The following is an 18238-nucleotide window of genomic DNA, read 5'->3' on the forward strand; positions in this document are numbered from 1 at the left end:
CTGTATTTACATAAAGAATAAATAACTATATATATATATATATATATATATATATATATATATATAAATAAAATGAACTCATTTTTTTCCCGTTGGATTTTGACCTTAATAGGATTAAAAATCAAGATATTTCATGCAAATATAATATGCACAAACGGCAGAACAATATCTGAGGTGTGTTATAGGCTTATTATTTCTCAAATTCCTCGATAATCTTAGATTTCTATACTTTTTCTGCTGAGAAGTCACGGCCAAAATCGGTTAAGATCAATGGAAGTGGTAAAATATTTTCTCTCTAATAAATTCCTCCTCCCCTGCCACCACTTAACACCGTTTGGGGATCGTTCACAAGGAACAGTTGAGAAGAGAACACCGGTTTGGCTTCGTAGTTCTTTCATGTGAAGTTATTTAAAATCACTAAACTAAGCTGCAGTGCTCTGTGGCATAGTGGTTAGCGTGCTGGACAATTCACATTATATTTTCACGTTCGCGCCGACCTACCGTAGTCGTTTTTTTTTTTTTCCTAAACAACTGGAATGGACTTTTCTTGGTGGCCGAACTGTTAACGTTGCAGATGTTTTTGTTTTTTTCACACTTTATTTTCCTACTTTTACTCATGACTCCAGGTTTGATCCTTCTTACTTACCTACCATAACATTTTTTAAAACTCCCCCCCCCCCCCCGTCCCGGAAACAAACACTCGGGCAACGCCGGGTACTCCCGCTAGTATATATATATATATATATAGGAAAACAATAAGAACGGAAAATGAAGTCACAAAAACTATATATTGGTAAATATAGAACGGTTCATTTATTCAATAAGGGTATACAATTTAGTTGGGAGATAGAGGGGATTCTTTATACCAAGGCATTTCGAAGTCTAATGCTTCTCATCAGAAGAGTGGAGAAGATGCTAGGTAACATAATGGGGTTGCGACGTCTAGCGTGGGATTCATCAGGAACAAAATAAATCAATAAAATTATAGATGAAGTTAAGATGAGTTGTACCAAATTCTAAGATAAAGGAGGAGCGTATTATATAGTGTGTAATGCAAAAGGGTGTATGGGGTTTCTATCATAGTCTTAAATGTAGGTAGTTTATGTTTTAAGGCTCAGGAGAGGTATAGGATGGGTAGTTGTTTTCCAATGAAACTTGTTGAGCTTTATATTATCCCAATAAGTCTCCTCTTATAGAATTGGACTTACTCTCATCTTCTAACTCACTAAGCTATATATATATATATATATATATATATATATATATATATATATATATATATATATATATATATATATAATAACCAGAATTGGACTAACTCTCTTCTTCTAACTCACTATATATATATAAATAATAACCAGAGACGTATTTGTGTTTCGTGTTACTTTGAATGAAATGGACAATTTAACTTCCTAAAAAGTTACAAGTGTAAAATAAGAATAAAATATTTTTCGTTTTTTTTCCCAGGTAAATGCATCCCCATCTTTAACAAGTACGACCTCAACTGATCGTGTCATGAAGTACAATCTCATCAATGATGTCATCAATATTGTTCTGCCTCCTGGTGACGTACCTGAGTATGTATCATAAGTTCAATGAATTGTGTTTGTATGTTCAACTAAAACTTTAAAAATGCACAACAAACCCTTACAAAGTTGGAATTATTTTAATCAGCAATAAATCCAGAAAAATATTAGGTTGTCGCAAAAGTTTGTAAACACTTGCGAAAAATTGAATTTTTATGCAATTTTTAATTGTTTTTTTTTTTGTGTATCTATTGTTATTTATTTATTATTATTTTTTTTTTTTTATCCCAGATAGCAATTGATAAAACTGAACTGTGTTTTTATTCATTACTATAAAGCCATATACCACCAGGAAGACCAAAGACAAGTTTTAAGAGCTGGACGGAGTTGAGGTTCTGCCACATTCAGCCTATAGTCCTGACTGTACTCCATCAGATTACGGCTTTTTCCACTCAATGCATAAAAGCCAAGTGTGTCCAAGGATGGAGTACTGCTGCCACATCTTGGCAGGAGCTGCTAAAAATAGCCTATCCTGCCTTGACAGAGTACAAAATAGACTTCGTGGCTTAGTGGGGAATGCCCTTTTCTCTTCCCTGCAACCTCTCTCCCACAGAAGAAACATTGCGAGCCTGTCTTTGTTTTATCGTTATTTCCATGGTAAGTGCTCATCTGAGCACCAATCTCTGGTCCCCCCCTCGACAGTCTTTCATGATAAACACCCATCTAGATGAAACCACTGTCATTAATTTTCCCCACTCTTTATCTGTGCCTAAATCAAAACGTAGATTCCATGAGCAAAGCTTCTTTCTTAGAAGTGCACGACTGTGGAACTCTCTTCCGTTTGCCTGTTTCCCGCCTGACTACAACTTAGATGTCTTCAAGTTCAGCATAAACAAATTCCTGATGAACCACCCCCTTAAGTAAGACACTTTATCAAATCTCCAATACTAACGATTACTACGATACTATCTCATTGATTACTGTACACGCAATAACCCTTATCCCCTAGTGGCTTCTGGGCCTTGATAAGTGGTGACCTCCATGAAAAAAAAAACACTTTCTGAAAGACTGCCGAGTTGACTCATTTAATGAAATCGAAAACGTATGTCAAGAATTCTTTCATTCAAAGCTGACTGAATGGTAGTTTGACTAGATGCACAAACTTGCAGATCGATGGCAGAAAGTCTCGAAAAATTATAATCTTTATTTTTAGGGTTGATTTAAAAAAAGTTTTTTGTTATTACATGGCAAGTAAAATTTGAATATTTTACAAGTGTTTACAAACTTTTGGGACAGCCTAATATTTAAAATTTAGAAAACAAAAGATATATTGAGAGTCAAATGGCCATTTGTATCATTGAATGTTATCAGGAATTAAATATGATTTTTAATGTTATCATATATATTAATACAGGCCAGGAAATGAGCCAACATTTTTTAAAATTGAAAGACGCTAACTCCAGATTTTATTTATCATCTCTTTATTATTCTACAAAGAAAAGCAGCTAGTGAATTTACTTTTAATAATGCTCTGGAAGCATCCTTCATTTTATTTGGCACTTTCAGTAACGCTCTAAAGACTTCCTAAGTTTTATTTCTTCACTCCTCACATAAAAAATTCTCTTCTAGAGATCGGTGAAAAACTTAACACTATTTAAAAATCTCTATTTAGTTTCTTAACGCCAGTTAAACTTGGTTGTCTATTATACAAAGAGCAGTTGTCATTGTGTGTATATGTTTAATTAAAAGTCCAAAACTACAAAACAAAGAGCCACAAAGCTGGTATATTCTTGATCGGCATTGCTCCGGATAAATATCTAAAATTTAGAAAAGCTGTTTTCTAGGTTGGCAGTATTTTTGCGCGAACAGTTGGCAGAGTTGGTGGAAATTTTCTGTTTCTATGTCTATCCTTGTAGCCATGTCACTAGTAAGGGTGCTGGAGGTAAACGTTTTGTCTGGGCTGACGTTATCCGCCTGATAGTCAGGGACCCGAACCTTGGATTAACCACTAAGGAGGCTGTCCTATCAGCAGGTGCAAAGTACTGGGGCTGCTGTATTGCCATTTGGTGAATGGATTCTGGACCATGCAGTAGCTTCTGGTGGGGCCTCTCGATGCCATATTACTGGGTAATTGTTACGGCTTTACCTTATCATGTGGTACAAAAAAAAAAAAATTCTTTGTTTCTTTTTCTCTCTTAGTTTCCCCTCTCTGTCCTGCTCTAAATAAATCTGTCGACCTAGTCCACAAATTCCAAAATTTCATCATGACAAGTTTCAAGAAAAAATACACGATTAAACCCGGTTCTCCAACTTCCAACGTAGACCCCCACTACCATGTCTCCTTCTCCAACATCAGGGGTCTACGTTCTAACCTTCCAGAGGGTGAAACCCAATTACAGGAGACTAAACCAGACCTTTTATTTTTAAGTGAAACTGGCATTGGACAGGCTATTTCCCTAGATGAGTTTGCAATTACAGGATACTCTAACTTAACTTCTAAATCTGACCCCCAAGATCGCCATGGGCATGGAATATGTGCCTATATTAAAGATAGCTTTCCATGTGGGAGGGACATCTCCAGGGAAGATCCTAACTTACCCTATATGTGCTTCCGGGTTGCTTTAGCTCACACTACTGCATTTATATTTACTCTCTATCGCCCCCACAACAGCGGAGTTACTATCTTTCAAAGCATATCTGAGAAAATTGACCAAGTCCTTTCTACTTATCCTTCAGCTAACATTCACGTATGTGGAGACTTCAATGTTCACAACGTCGAATGGTTGACCCACTCAAACAAGACCGATGATGAGGGGAGGTTCTGTCATGATTTCTCCATTGCCTATGACCTCACTCAGATTGTTCAGGAACCTACCCGTGTGCCCGATAATGACGGCCAGTATGCGAGCCTACTAGACCTTTTTCTCACAACTTGCCCTGAACTATGTTCAGTTTCTGTTCTGTCGCCTCTTGGATCTTCCGACCACTCTGTTGTATCAATTAAGATAAAAATGAAATGTAATAAGTCCCCAGACGTACCTCTTCATCGTACAGTATATCGATACACTAAGGCTGACTGGGATAGCTTCCGTACATTTATATCTGATCTACCTCTGCATTCCATGTTTAAAAAGGATGTGTCCTCTATAGTATTAGACCTGACGGAATGGTTAATTGTAGGTATTGACCATTTCATACCCTCTAAAAAGTTTCATCAAAAACCTAACAGCCAGCCATGGTTCTCTCCAGAATGTGCTGCTGCCATTGCGCACAGAAATCACTTTTTCCACTGCTTCAAACGTAATAGATGTATGGAAACTAAAGCCGTTTTCAGGACTGCCAGCAACCATTGTAAGAAAGTAATAAGGAACACAAGAGAGTTGTATGCTCAATCTGTTAAGTCCAAAGTAGCTGAGCAGCGGCTTGGTTCCCACCAGTTTTGGCAAATAGCAAACAGAATCCTGAACAGAAGCATGTGCTCCATCCCAACTATTATCAATGGACCTGAGGTAATCTCGTCAGCATCAGACAAAGCCAAACTCTTTGTCAAGAACTTTGCAGCTAATTCTACCCTTTGCGACCAAGACCGCCAACCCCCAATATTTCCTCCTGTATCAGAAAACACGCTATGTGATATACGTATATCTGTACGTGATGTTGCCAAGCTAATCAAAAACCTTGATTCCAGTAAAGCAACTGGCCCTGATGGTATTCCAATTATAGTACTCAAAAAACTTCAACCTGAACTAGCGCTCATACTTACAAAACTGTTTAAACATTGTCTTAAGGAGAATAGTTTCCCATCTCCCTGGAAAATCTCATCAGTATGCCCTGTATTTAAGAATTCAGGTGATCGCTCATCCCCCTCTCAGTACAGGCCAATAAGTCTCCTGTGCGTCATGAGTAAGTTGCTAGAATCTGTGTTAAATACAGAAGTAATCAAACATCTCAACAAAAATAACCTTCTTAGTGACACTCAATATGGTTTCCGTTCTGCTAGATCTACAGCAGATGTCCTTACAGTTATATCGCATAGGATTAGCAAATCTCTCGACGGTGGCAATCTTTCTAGGGCAATTGCTCTTGACATATCTAAAGCCTTTGATAGGGTATGGCATAAAGGTTTACTTCATAAGATCGCTAGCTATGGTATAGCTGGAAAAGTCTTCTCAATTATTAAATCATTTCTTTCTGATAGGTTCATAAGAGTAGTAGTTGAGGGGCAAAAATCAGAAGCTCACAGTATTAATGCCGGTGTCCCTCAGGGATCCATCCTGGGCCCAACTCTTTTCCTGATCTACATTAATGATCTTCCAAATCATATCCTTACATCATTTGTAGACATTTATGCTGACGACACTACCATTTATGGTACCACATCTAAGACAGTAAACGACCAAGTTCTCTCCAATTCTCTCTCCTCTGATCTTGAGCACGTAGTACAATGGGGAAAGGAGTGGCTGGTTACTTTTAATGCATCTAAAACCAAGCTTCTCTCTTTACATCATCAACATTCTAATCCACATTTGTCATCAATTGAAATGAATGGCTCTCGTCTTCAGGAGGCCTCAAGTTTTGACAAGCTTCTGGGCTTGACCATTACTCCTGATCTTAAATGGAACACGTATATCAAATCTGTTGCCAAGGCCGCTGGAAAAATGGTGGGATCTTTCTATCGATCCAGTAGATATCTCACTGCTGATGCTATTCTCTATCTATATAAGAGCCAGGTACGTCCAAGGATGGAATACTGTTGCCACATCTGGGCAGGAGCTGCTAGAAAGGACTTATCCTGCCTTGATAGAGTTCAAAATAGACTTCGTAGCCTCGTAGGAGATGTCCTTTTCTCCTCCTTGCAACCTCTATCTCACAGAAGAGATGTTGCGAGTTTGTCTCTGATGTATCGTTATTTTCATGGAAAGTGTTCAACTGAGCTTCAATCTATGGTCCCCTCTCGTCTAACTTTCACAAGAAGCACTCGTCTAGCTGTAAACACTATCAATAATTTCCCCCACTCTTTATCTGTGCCTTAACCTAAATGTAGATTCCATGAACAAAGCTTCTTTCTTAGAACTGCACGCCTGTGGAATTGTCTTCCGTTTTCCTGCTTTCCGGCTGACTACAATATGGTTGTGTTCAAGTCTAAAGTAAATAAGTTCTTGATGAGCCGTTCCATATAAGTTATTAAATTTACTAAAAATTTTCATTACTAATGATTACTATATTGACCAATTTCTACTGTACACTCTTTAACCCTTATCCTTGAGTGGCCTCTGGGCCTTGATAATGTGGTGATGCCTTTGTAAAAAAAAAAAAAAAAAAAAAAAAAAAAAACTGGCACAGATTTCATCAGATGTTCGTTTTTTCCAGCCATTTTTTTAATACTAAAGGGCGGTAACTCTGATTTTTTTTTTCATCAAAGAGTTACTTTCTTTATGCTGACTCATTCCTTTAGGAATTGATATAAAAGAGAGTTATCTTTGTATATGTATGTGTGTATGTTCAGAGACAAGAATGGGCTAGGCAGAGGAGAAAGAGAACGTGGGGAGAAGTAGGCAGAAAACATGGGAAGAGAAAGAGAGAAAGATAGAGATAAATGTTTTAATAGAAATATGTTACATTTTTCCTCGGACAACGCCGGATAACCCTGCTAATCTACTTATAAATTGAAGGATAATTTCTAGTGTCGTTCATCTTAGTCATTGTCATATACTGAGCTGATCAAAGGCCAAATGTGTGGATCTCTAAGTATTCACTCTATTTTTTTCAATTAAACTTAATATCTTTTATAGTTTAAAAAAGAAATGAGTTCTCCCCTCCCCTTATTATTAAAATGGCCTTTAGAAGTTTTACAGAAATGGGTAAAAACACATGATTACATGATTGACTGAAGATAAAGTTTATACAGTTTTCGAAAATGTAATCTTCATTTTTAGAAACAATTTCTTCTTCTTCTTCTTCTTCTTCTTCTTCTTCTTCTTCGCCCTTTCCACTTTAACTTCATTTTTAATTCGCTGATTTCTGACTTAAACTAAAGTATTTTCACAACAAACCAATTCCTCTTGAGGTTTTCATTTTGGTTTTATTCTTTCAGTGTCCGCTGGAATAGAACACCAACCAAAGAGGCCATGGGAAACTTTGATCTTTTGTGAGTTGCAATTTTGAAAATCAGTTCTATGTATGACAACGAACCTATTTATCTGTTTACATCTCTCTCTCTCTCTGTCTCCCCCCCCGCTATCTCTCTCTCTCTCTCTCTCTCTCTCTATATATATATATATATATATATATTATATATATATATGTATGTATGTATGTATGTATATATATATATATATATATATATATATATATAATTTTATGCGTAAATGTTTCAGTATTTACTTCAACAGTGCTCAATACATAGGTAGAGCTAGGTAGTAAGTTATGAATATATATATATATATATATATATATATATATATATAAAAAAACATGTTAAAAAACACTTTAAAATGAGTTAAAAACATATTTAATCTGAAAAGGAAACACTAGATAAGTGGATAGTCCTTAAGAGTTTCGAAGAAATACTTTTCTTCTCATCAGAGGGTAGGAATTAGCAAAATGCGGGATCGGATTTTGCATGCAATTTTATTATTATATATATATATATATATATATATATATATATATATATATATATATATATATATATATATATATATATTAACATCTGTTCATATCTTGTATAATTTGGATTCTTCCAATTACTGTTCTCATCTTGAGGTATTATTTTTACAACGTTTTGGTTGATGTAAACTTTAATCGTCTTCATTTTGTCAAACTCGGGAATCTTTCTGTTGAAGTTGGTAAAAATACAACCGCTGAGATACAACACGCGGCTCTTTACAAACAGCTTTTTCTCCCTCCAACTTTACAACATGGCAAGAAAGAAGAAAACAAAAAAAAAAAAACAATATACTGAGGATGGAGTTTAGCTTCGAAATATATTTATGTTATAAATTTCAAACAAGTAAAATATTTGTTTATTTTCCTAATATTGCGGTGTGATTTGGCTTTCAAGCATACTTGATGCGTATTTTATTTTATTTTATTTAAATTAAATCAACGTTTCTATATGGAACTCACACAAACGTTGACATTAACCAAGACAATTTTTTAACATGTTAATCTTAACGTACATGGGAAATTGGCGCACAGACAAAAGATATATCTTGCATTAAACAACTTCCTTTGTTTGCTGACAGTTGGCCCTCGATTTAAAGACGCTGGAACAAATGTTGCCGAATTGAAGAACATGTGAAGCAACACAACAAATTCCTTATTTTAAGTGTCTTTATTTTCGGATGCATGTTAAATTTAGTTGCACTGTTGAGTACGTCTTTAAGGACCCAATTCTACTCCCATTTGATCGACCACATTACTGAATCGTCTGATGTCTCTGCTTCCTGACTCAAATGGAACCCTTGAATATCTAGTGGATAGAGACAGAGAAGAAATGTCTTTTCTTGTTGCTTCCAGGCTTCTTTCTACTGGCCAAGGGTGATTCTCAAAGAGACAGAAGTAATTTTTTAAGGGATAAATAAAATCAATGCGCCCCGCAAGCTGGTCAGTGCATAGCCAAATCACCTAGCAGGAATATTTTTCCACATGAGAAAATAAATCTTTGTTCATGACTGCAACAGACTGTCATGTTTGATATTATGATATTGTAACACAATAAACAAATTATCACCAACGTTTTATTTAATTATTGCACAAAATAAGTTAATTCTTCTATGATTCATCTTACTGAAGCAGAATCCCTACTGGATTTTTCTTCTAGATTTGTTTTCTGCTTGTGACAGTTATGTTCTCGCTGATGACTTTTATAAATATCACTGGTTATCCCAAATGGACAGCCATTAACTACTGGGCCGACTCAACTTTGCATATATACCAGTGCCTGGTGGGATTGTATGTTGGGATGTATGCTAAGGCTAATCTTAACTTTGATTTTCATTACTTATCATAAACTGCTTCCTTTGTTCTACAAACGTTTGACTTCTCCCAGAACTACAATTGCGTCATCTTTGACATTTGTTTGTTATTGTTTTCTGTTATAGTTTTTATTCTTTTAATCCAGTCTGATTATTATTTGTGTATAAATTCTGTTCTCATCAAATATTTGCAATTCTAACATCTTAGACCCAGCCATGCAAAGTGCATATTTAATCTAGCTAGCCTACTCGCCAGCCATCACAGGGTTCCAACCTATTGCATAAGCATTGTTTTATAAACACATATAATTCGGATTTTTCCATTGTTTGAAATATTTATAACATAGGCTTCACTTAAATAACTGAAATTTGTCAACTGCTAATCCGATTGGGCTCATTTGAAGGTCAGTACTTTAGAAAAATTGACATTTTTAATTAGTGCTATCAATTATATGCCAAGCCCGAGACTTATTGAGTAATGTTATATGTAACTATCGGAATTTATTCATAGCTCTCTCTTTCATCGTGTTCATCTCTCTCTCTCTCTCTCTCTCTCTCTCTCTCTCTCTCTCTCTCTCTCTATATATATATATATATATATATATATATATATATATATATATATATATTAACAGATGTATCCGACATTATGTGTGATTAAATGTAACATTAAATTCCTTTACACAATATTAAGTAAAAAAAAAAAAAAAAAAAAAAAAACGGAAAGAAACTGAGACATGTGCATGAAAGTATTATGTTTTTTTCTAGTACGATAACCATTAGGCCAGCTTGACACGTTAGTTAAAAAGTGTTTTCAAACCTATTTATTCATAATACATAAGGAAGCTGTCATGTGAATGATTCGTGCATGCGCAGTCATGAGACAGTTTTGATTGTCAAGATACGACATTTCATAAAATTGGAAGATCTGCCCTTGGTATCTTCAGTCGGTGGATTCGCCTAACATTTTTGGAAATATTTTCTCTTGTAGATTTGTTTACAAATGAAGACACAAAACAGAAAACGTTGCTGACTTTTATTGCTGATGAGTTTTGGCATACTCTTTTCCTTATACACAATGAGCTTCATACCCTGGCCTACACTCTTAAAAATAAAAAAAAATCTCTCTCCATCTTTTGATAGAACGGGTAATCTACTTGAAAATTATAGAAAAATGATAAAAATGATAACATATGGTTCGGGGCTGGGAGCATTACCAGAGAATGCAATTATGCAAAAGCCAAAAGAAAAAGATGTTTTCACATCGGAGATAGCATTTCAAATAAGATAATTAAGATAAGGGTTTCACATTATGGGCAGCACATATGAAAATCTAATGTTTTTAAATGGTTATGCATGATGTTGCTTCTCATGGTTATGTGTAATGTAACCATTATCTTTGTTGGGGACAGAGATTGGCTTTTAACTTGTCAAGATACAACATTACATAAAGTTGAAAAATCTGCACTTGGTATCTTCGGTCGATAGGTTCATCTAGCGTTTTGAGAAATGTTTTCTCTTGTAGATTTGTTCACAAATGAAGACACAAGACAGAAATCATTGGTTACTTTTATTGCTGATAAGTGTTGACATTATTTTACTTTTACACTCAGTTTTGGTTCGCCGACAAAAGGAGGGTGGATCTGTAAATTCACCTTTGTCCGTTTGTCCGTTTGTCCGTTTGTCCGTTCGTCTGTCTGCACTTTTCTCAATAACTACGCCTTGGAATTTTTTGAAATTTTGCACAAACATGAAACATGATATGTATCCGAACGTATTTTCCGGGAAAACTCCGATTGCCCCCCTCCTCCCGGGTGCCTTTCGGGTTAAAAAAGCTAAAATTGACACTTTTGTGCTTATTTAAAAAAAATTGATGCCTTGGATTATGTTTTTTCTAAACAGTTCACTTCTGGAAAGTAAAAAAAAAAAAAAAATGCTCGAGCTGAGATCGAAACCGAAACCTAAAGACAATGAGTCAAGTACGATAGCCATTAGACCAGCTTGACACGTTTGTTAAAAAGTGTTTTCAAACCTATTTATTCATAATACATAAGGAAGCTGTCATGTGAACGATTCGTGCATGCGCAGTCATGAAACAGTTGACAAACAGATAAAAATTTAATGATCCCCCCTCCAAGTACCAATTTTTCAATTTTGATCCCTTAGCAGCTCTTTTTTCCAGATAAAAAATGATTAAAAAGTTTTCCTCATGTTTGAATACCCTATATACCAAATTGAAGTATGTAGACCAAAAATTCGTTGAGTATATAGGTTGAAAGTTGTCCTCACACACACACACACACACACACACACACATACATATCTATAATATAAAGCTGAACGTCTGTGTGTGTTTCTGGTCACGAATAGGCTCCTATATGGTTGACTATTATAGAAAACTGATCACATATAATAATAGAAGATGTATCGAGACAGAGGAATGGGTATGTTTGATCTGGCATAATGATAATTCATTAAAATTGTGGGGTCTGTGTACGCGCCTGGTCCACAAAGTATGGAAATAAAAAATAAAAAAAATTAAAAAAAAACATTTACAAGTGTTTTTGATATAGATGTACATAAGAATACTTTGATAAGTATGTTTCAACTTAAATAGGGATGGTATAATTAAATTGTGGGGTCTGCGTTTGCGCCTGGCCTCCATAAAATGGAAATAGGCACAAACTTTAATAAAGACTTTTCATATCAATCTGCATAAGTATACTTTGATAATTATGTTTCAGTTTGAAGAATTTTGGTATAATAAAATTATGGAGTGTTCGTTCGCGCCTGACCTCCATAGAATGGAAATATGTCACAAAGTTTAACAAGGTTTTTTAATATAGATCCACAGAATATTTTGATAAGTGTTTCAGTGTGAACAGGTATGGTATAATAAATTATGAGGTTTATCTATTTTATTTTTACTTTCATCATATTTTGCTTTGGTTTTGATACCCCCAAATTCGAAGCTATCTCTTTACAAACCTTCCTTTTCATAACCTATCATACTTTCATAAATCAGAGTCCATTTTCTGTAGGCTGTTTTTGAACCCAGTCAACGACGGGTACTTTTGCTAGTATATATATATATATATATATATATATATATATATATATATGTATGTATGTATGTATTTATTTGTTATTGTCAGCGGTACTCTTTGAATGAATTCAATTATTTATACGAAAGTGAATCTTTACCTAAATGCGAGTTGGGAATAATTTTCCCTTTGATCAATTTGAACAATCTCGCTAGATTTAGTCACTGTGATGAGTCGTAGATGACGAAACACGTGTCAGTCGATAATTATATTTTAAGAATAATATATATGGTGAAGTGTATTCGGATGGCTGTTTTCGCATTGTACACAAGGCCCGTTCCAAACAACATCTCAATATTTTGTAGGCCGTAACTGTACTAATGTGCAAACCATCGCTCTGTAGGCAAAAGGAGCTGTCGCATAAATTAGACCTATTTAAAGAGCTCTGATTTACCAAAAAAGAAAAAAAAATGTCTACATTGCGTCATTATTTCTTGTTTCTGCACTTATTTGCAGTCAAGTAAACTTTTTTTGTTTTTATTTTGTCCTAGGTTCTGAAATATGGACGATATATCACGGGTTATTCATTCATTTAATTCAACCCGTGTAGTTTTATAATTTTTTTTGGTTTAACTCCTCCCTTCGCCTCCATTTTCAATTATGTGTAAATTGTTTTATTTTAATCGCTGCCGATGTAATCTCTTGACAAGTGGCGGACGAAAGGTACCTCGAGGTTCTTCTTCTTTTTTTTTATTTATTTTAGTCGAAAAGTCTTTTGATTATTTTTTGTGTCTATTTTTTCTCCTCACATTGATCTTCCTCAAAATTCTAATTATGACTCCACTTATTCTTTTTAAAACTTTAATAAAATTTTGTACCACTAAAAACCTTTATATATATATATATATATATATATATATATATATATATATATATATATATATATAAAAAAGGTTTTTAGTGGTACACACACACCCTACCCCACCCTAAAGGAAAAGAAAAAAACATTAGCAGAAAGAGATAGCGACCGTCTCCCTGGGTAAGTCCAATAAAAGAGCAATAAAAATTCAGCATACCAATGAATAATAAACACTTACAAGCCTCTACCTCTTGGAAAAACTTCAAATTAACTACGAAAATCGCGATTTTTACATCTCCAACACATTTGAAAATAATTTCTGACGAGGACGCATCACAGACCGTCTGAAACGCGCGTAAACGATTTCAATGACTTAAAAACATTATTACAATGATCCAAACATAATTCTCAATGAAAAACCAAGACACGGAATAATAAAATAATGTTAAAAAATACACATTGTTGGTGACTACTCCCTTATTTAAATATATATATATATATATATATATATATATATATATATATATATATATATATATATATATATATATATATATATATATATAGTAACATTTTAAAATGCTTAACAAGTTTGGAGTGTACTAGACTCTGATAATTTTTAAGTTTTATTTTCCTTCGAAATTATTTTTATTTTCCTTGTTTCCATTTCTATGTACTTTTCTCATTTTGTGTGTATTTATATAAATCTATCGAACATATTTTTTCTATGCCTGTTGTAGACTTGATGAAGATCTGGCATCTGCTGAGGTCATTCACCCAGAAAACAAAGGTCGTTGTGGTAACAGCGGTTCAAGTACAAGGTCGGTCAGCCAAAAGCGGTCAATATTCACAACATGGAGATGAGCAGCATGAACTAACAACCTCCAACATCACAAAGCAGAAAGATTGCGTTGTAGAACCGCAAGATACATGCCTTCAGATGCATCATCATCATCATCATCATCATCATCATCATCATCATCATCATCGTCATCATCATTAAAAGTGAAAAGATTTGCTTTCCTTTAGTGAAAGTATAATTATACTAGATGTACCTGTAACTCATTGGGTCACAACAACTATCGCATTAGAGATAGCATTTCAAATGAGCAAAGATAATGAAGATAGTGGTTTCACATAATGGACAACACAAATGAAAACCTAATCATCCTCAAATGGTTATGTGTGATGTTCCTTCTAATGCTTATGTGTAATATAATCATTATCATCCCTTTAAAATTCCACATTGCATAAAACTGAAAATCAGCTCTTGTTAAAGTACATTCTGCTGTAGATTTGGTAATGAATGAAGACTCCAAACAAAGGATTTTATGTTGCTTAATCTTATTGATCATGAATGTCGATATTGTCTTACATATCCGCTCATTTATTCATATACAATCTCAGTAGCAGAAGCAAAGCACAGGACGTCCTCATCACCTGCTATCATATAAAGTCTAATGTTCGTATTACTGCTATGTTTTGGATATCTTTTAGAAACTGACTTTCAAATTAATCTCTGACCAGATCTTCATTTAGCTCTCAGTCTCTCATATATACAATTGATAGAGTAGTTTGGTAGGGAAATGCACACACACACACACACACACACAGAAAATTTCACTTTATATATATATATATATATATATATATATATCGTGTCCCAATGAAATGCATACTCTCTTTAAATTATTTCAACTTGCTACATGAATACGCTATACTACGTTCCCAAGAGATATTTAGGAATAAAGAATGGCATTTTCAGCAAGATGGAGCACTTCCCCACTATCATCAAGATTGTAAGAGCATATCTTGATAGTCACCTGCCAAACAGATAGTTAGGATGAAGAGTATTGAGTACTGTCCACGCTCACCAGATTCCCCACCCCTCCTGGATTTTTCTCTTTTTTGGGGGCAGGGGATGGAGGCGCATGTTAAACACAGGATTCACATCACAAAACGAGCTACAATCAATGAGTTGAAAGCAACCATTGAAAGAAGATGTGTCAACATACCATTTGAACTGATTAGGAACGTTTTCAATTCAATCAGTGAGCGTTGTCAGCTGTTCATGGATAACAATAGCCAATAATTTGAACACTTTCGATGATTAGCTGGTTTCTATATTTGTTCTGAGTATTTTGATGTATTAAACTTTTCTTTCTTAGGATAAATGTTTGTTTTATGGTCATTTAAAGAGTGTATACATTTTATTGGGACACCCTATATATATATATATATATATAAAGTTTCAATACATATAAAATATACATTATATAATTGATATAAACAATAACTCAGCCTAACCTTATTATTTTTTTTTGTTTCTGTAGTAGGCATACATCCTTCACATCTCGCTACTTCGACAATACTTTAAATTATTGAAAATAAATTTCAGATAAGTGTATTCAGAAGAGAAATCTACAAAACAAACGATGTTCTTCCCAAGTTCATGGCTACTCAGCTGAGAGTGTTTTTAAAGAGTTTTATGTGTTGTTAATATTATTAGATTTTAAGTCGCTTAAGCCCTCACAAATTTCCACATTGGATAATTTTAGATGTCGCTAACATATATACGTAATAAAAATACATGTACACACATGCGATTTATGATGAATCTGCAGATTCACAGAAGCATTTCTTATAACTTGTAGATACACATGCTCAAATAGAACGTATACTCAGACACATAACATGTGACAAAGCAACATGGGATTTCAGCTTAGATATAATACAGAATCCTAGTTTACAGTAAAAGACAAATTGTATGCGTTTGCACGTTTATTTGACCTTTAACCTAAGCAAAAAATATAAATATTTGAATTTCTTCCGGTGTTTTTAAACAGCTTTTGTTTATTCTATTAAACTTTTATTGTTTAAATAATTTGACTTTGCTCGTTTTATTAAAAAAACAAATAAAGGTTAAAAAGATTTTTTTCACTCATCACTAAATGAACTTTGAAAGATTGTCGGTGAAAGAAATACAATCTCCAAAAGATAAGCATTTCATTATTTCTAGTCGCCACTTTGAAAAATCACTCGCAAATACGACTGTTTTCAAAGCCCTGTCTCTGTAAAACCCTGTCTCAAAGGCATCCTTATCGCTTCTTCCTATGTTTTGATTTTCAAGATACGACATTTCATAAAATTGCAAAATCTGCCCTTGGTATCTTCAGTCGGTGGATTCGCCTAACATTTTTGGAAATATTTTCTCTTGTAGATTTGTTTACAAATGAAGACACAAAACAAAACGTTGCTGACATTTATTGCTGATGAGTTTTGGCATTGTCTTGCTCTCATACTCTTTTCCTTATACACAATGAGCTTCATACCTCCGCCCCCCCCCTCTTAAAAATATAACATCTCTCTCCATCTTTTGATAGAACGGGTAATCTACTTTCTTAACTTGAAAATTATAGAAAAATGATAAAAATGATAACATATATTCGGGGCTGGGAGCATTACCAGAGAATGCAATTATGCAAAAGCCAAAAGAAAAAGATGTTTTCACATCGGAGATAGCATTTCAAATAAGATAATTAAGATAAGGGTTTCACATTATGGGCAGCACATATGAAAATCTAATGTTTTTAAATGGTTATGCATGATGTTGCTTCTCATGGTTATGTGTAATGTAACCATTATCTTTGTTGGGGACAGATTGGTTGACTTTTAACTTGTCAAGATACGACATTACATAAAGTTGAAAAATCTGCACTTGGTATCTTCGGTCGATAGGTTCATCTAGCGTTTTGAGAAATGTTTTCTCTTGTAGATTTGTTCACAAATGAAGACACAAGACAGAAATCATTGGTTACTTTTATTGCTGATAAGTGTTGACATTATTTTACTTTTACACTCAGTTTTGGTTCGCCGACAAAAGGAGGGTGGATCTGTAAATTCACCTTTGTCCGTTTGTCCGTTTGTCCGTTTGTCTGTCCGCACTTTTCTCAATAATTACGCCTTTGAATTTTTTGAAATTTTGCACAAACATGATACATGATATGTATCCGAACGGATTTTCCGGGAAAACTCCGACCCCCCCCCCCACCTAGGGGTGCCTTTCGATTAAAATGGCTAAAATTGACACTTTTGTGCTTATTAAAAAAAAATTGACGCCTTGGATTTTTATAAAACTTTCTGAAAAGTTGTAACTAACTAATTTCTATTTAATTTTGTTTGTCTATACTCTTGGGTATGCTCCAGGGGTTCTTTTTTGGCTAATAAAAACACTCCATTTTTGAGACTATTTTACCATATTTGTCCAAAATATTTCTGTGTATGTCTATTTAGCAGTTTTGCATGGTGATGAATTCAAATTTAAATATCTTAAGGCCTTTGGGGTTAAATGGGGTGGGGATGGGGGTCAAACGATGGAATTAGTTATTTGTTTTTTTGCATGGTGCAGAACTCAAATTTACATATGTTAAGGCTTAAAACAGCGCTGTCTGTTCATTTTTACCAGAATTTAACCTGGGAACTTTTGAGGCTAAATGGGGGGGGGGAAGCAAATGCTGAATTTAGTCATTTTTCTGTGCCTCATTCACTGTGCACTTGTTTCTTTATATGCAATGAGCTCCTTAATCCCCTTCACCTCATAGGGAAGGGATAGCAAAGCACTGCTACTCAGTGTTAATATGTGCTCTGCCATTGTTTCTGATTAGCTGATCATTTTATCAAAATCTGTTATTTTTTGTTTTACATATTCCTATCTAACAAAATCCAATGTTTATTTTAAAAACATCGCTTACTGATTTCCATAATGTTAACCTCGAGTATTTATATGTAATTTTGAACATAGACACGTAGCACAACAGATAAATGTGTTAA

The 18238-nt window shown here is 34.4% G+C and overlaps 1 protein-coding gene across 5 annotated transcripts in view; it reads left to right on the forward strand.

Moving 5' to 3' along the window:
• LOC145266421 (polyglutamylase complex subunit TTLL1-like) overlaps window positions 1–17657 on the forward strand; it is a 66964-nt gene extending 49307 nt beyond the window's left edge. For 3 of the 5 annotated variants that reach the window (XM_080122086.1, XM_080122087.1, XM_080122088.1), the window contains exons 13-15: window positions 1468–1577; window positions 7621–7674; window positions 14149–17657. In XM_080122086.1, coding sequence (XP_079978212.1) covers window positions 1468–1577; window positions 7621–7674; window positions 14149–14272 — 288 coding nt within the window. In that variant the 3' untranslated portion in view covers window positions 14273–17657. Of the gene's footprint in view, window positions 1–1467; window positions 1578–7620; window positions 7679–14148 lie in introns of those variants that run through there. The other 2 variants (XM_080122089.1, XM_080122090.1) reach the window with 2 other exon arrangements.
• Window positions 17658–18238: the final 581 nt, after the last annotated feature.

This window comes from Euprymna scolopes, chromosome 41 (genome assembly GCF_053919585.1).
Source record: "Euprymna scolopes isolate OS-2025 chromosome 41, ASM5391958v1, whole genome shotgun sequence".
NCBI lineage: Eukaryota > Metazoa > Mollusca > Cephalopoda > Sepiida > Sepiolidae > Euprymna > Euprymna scolopes.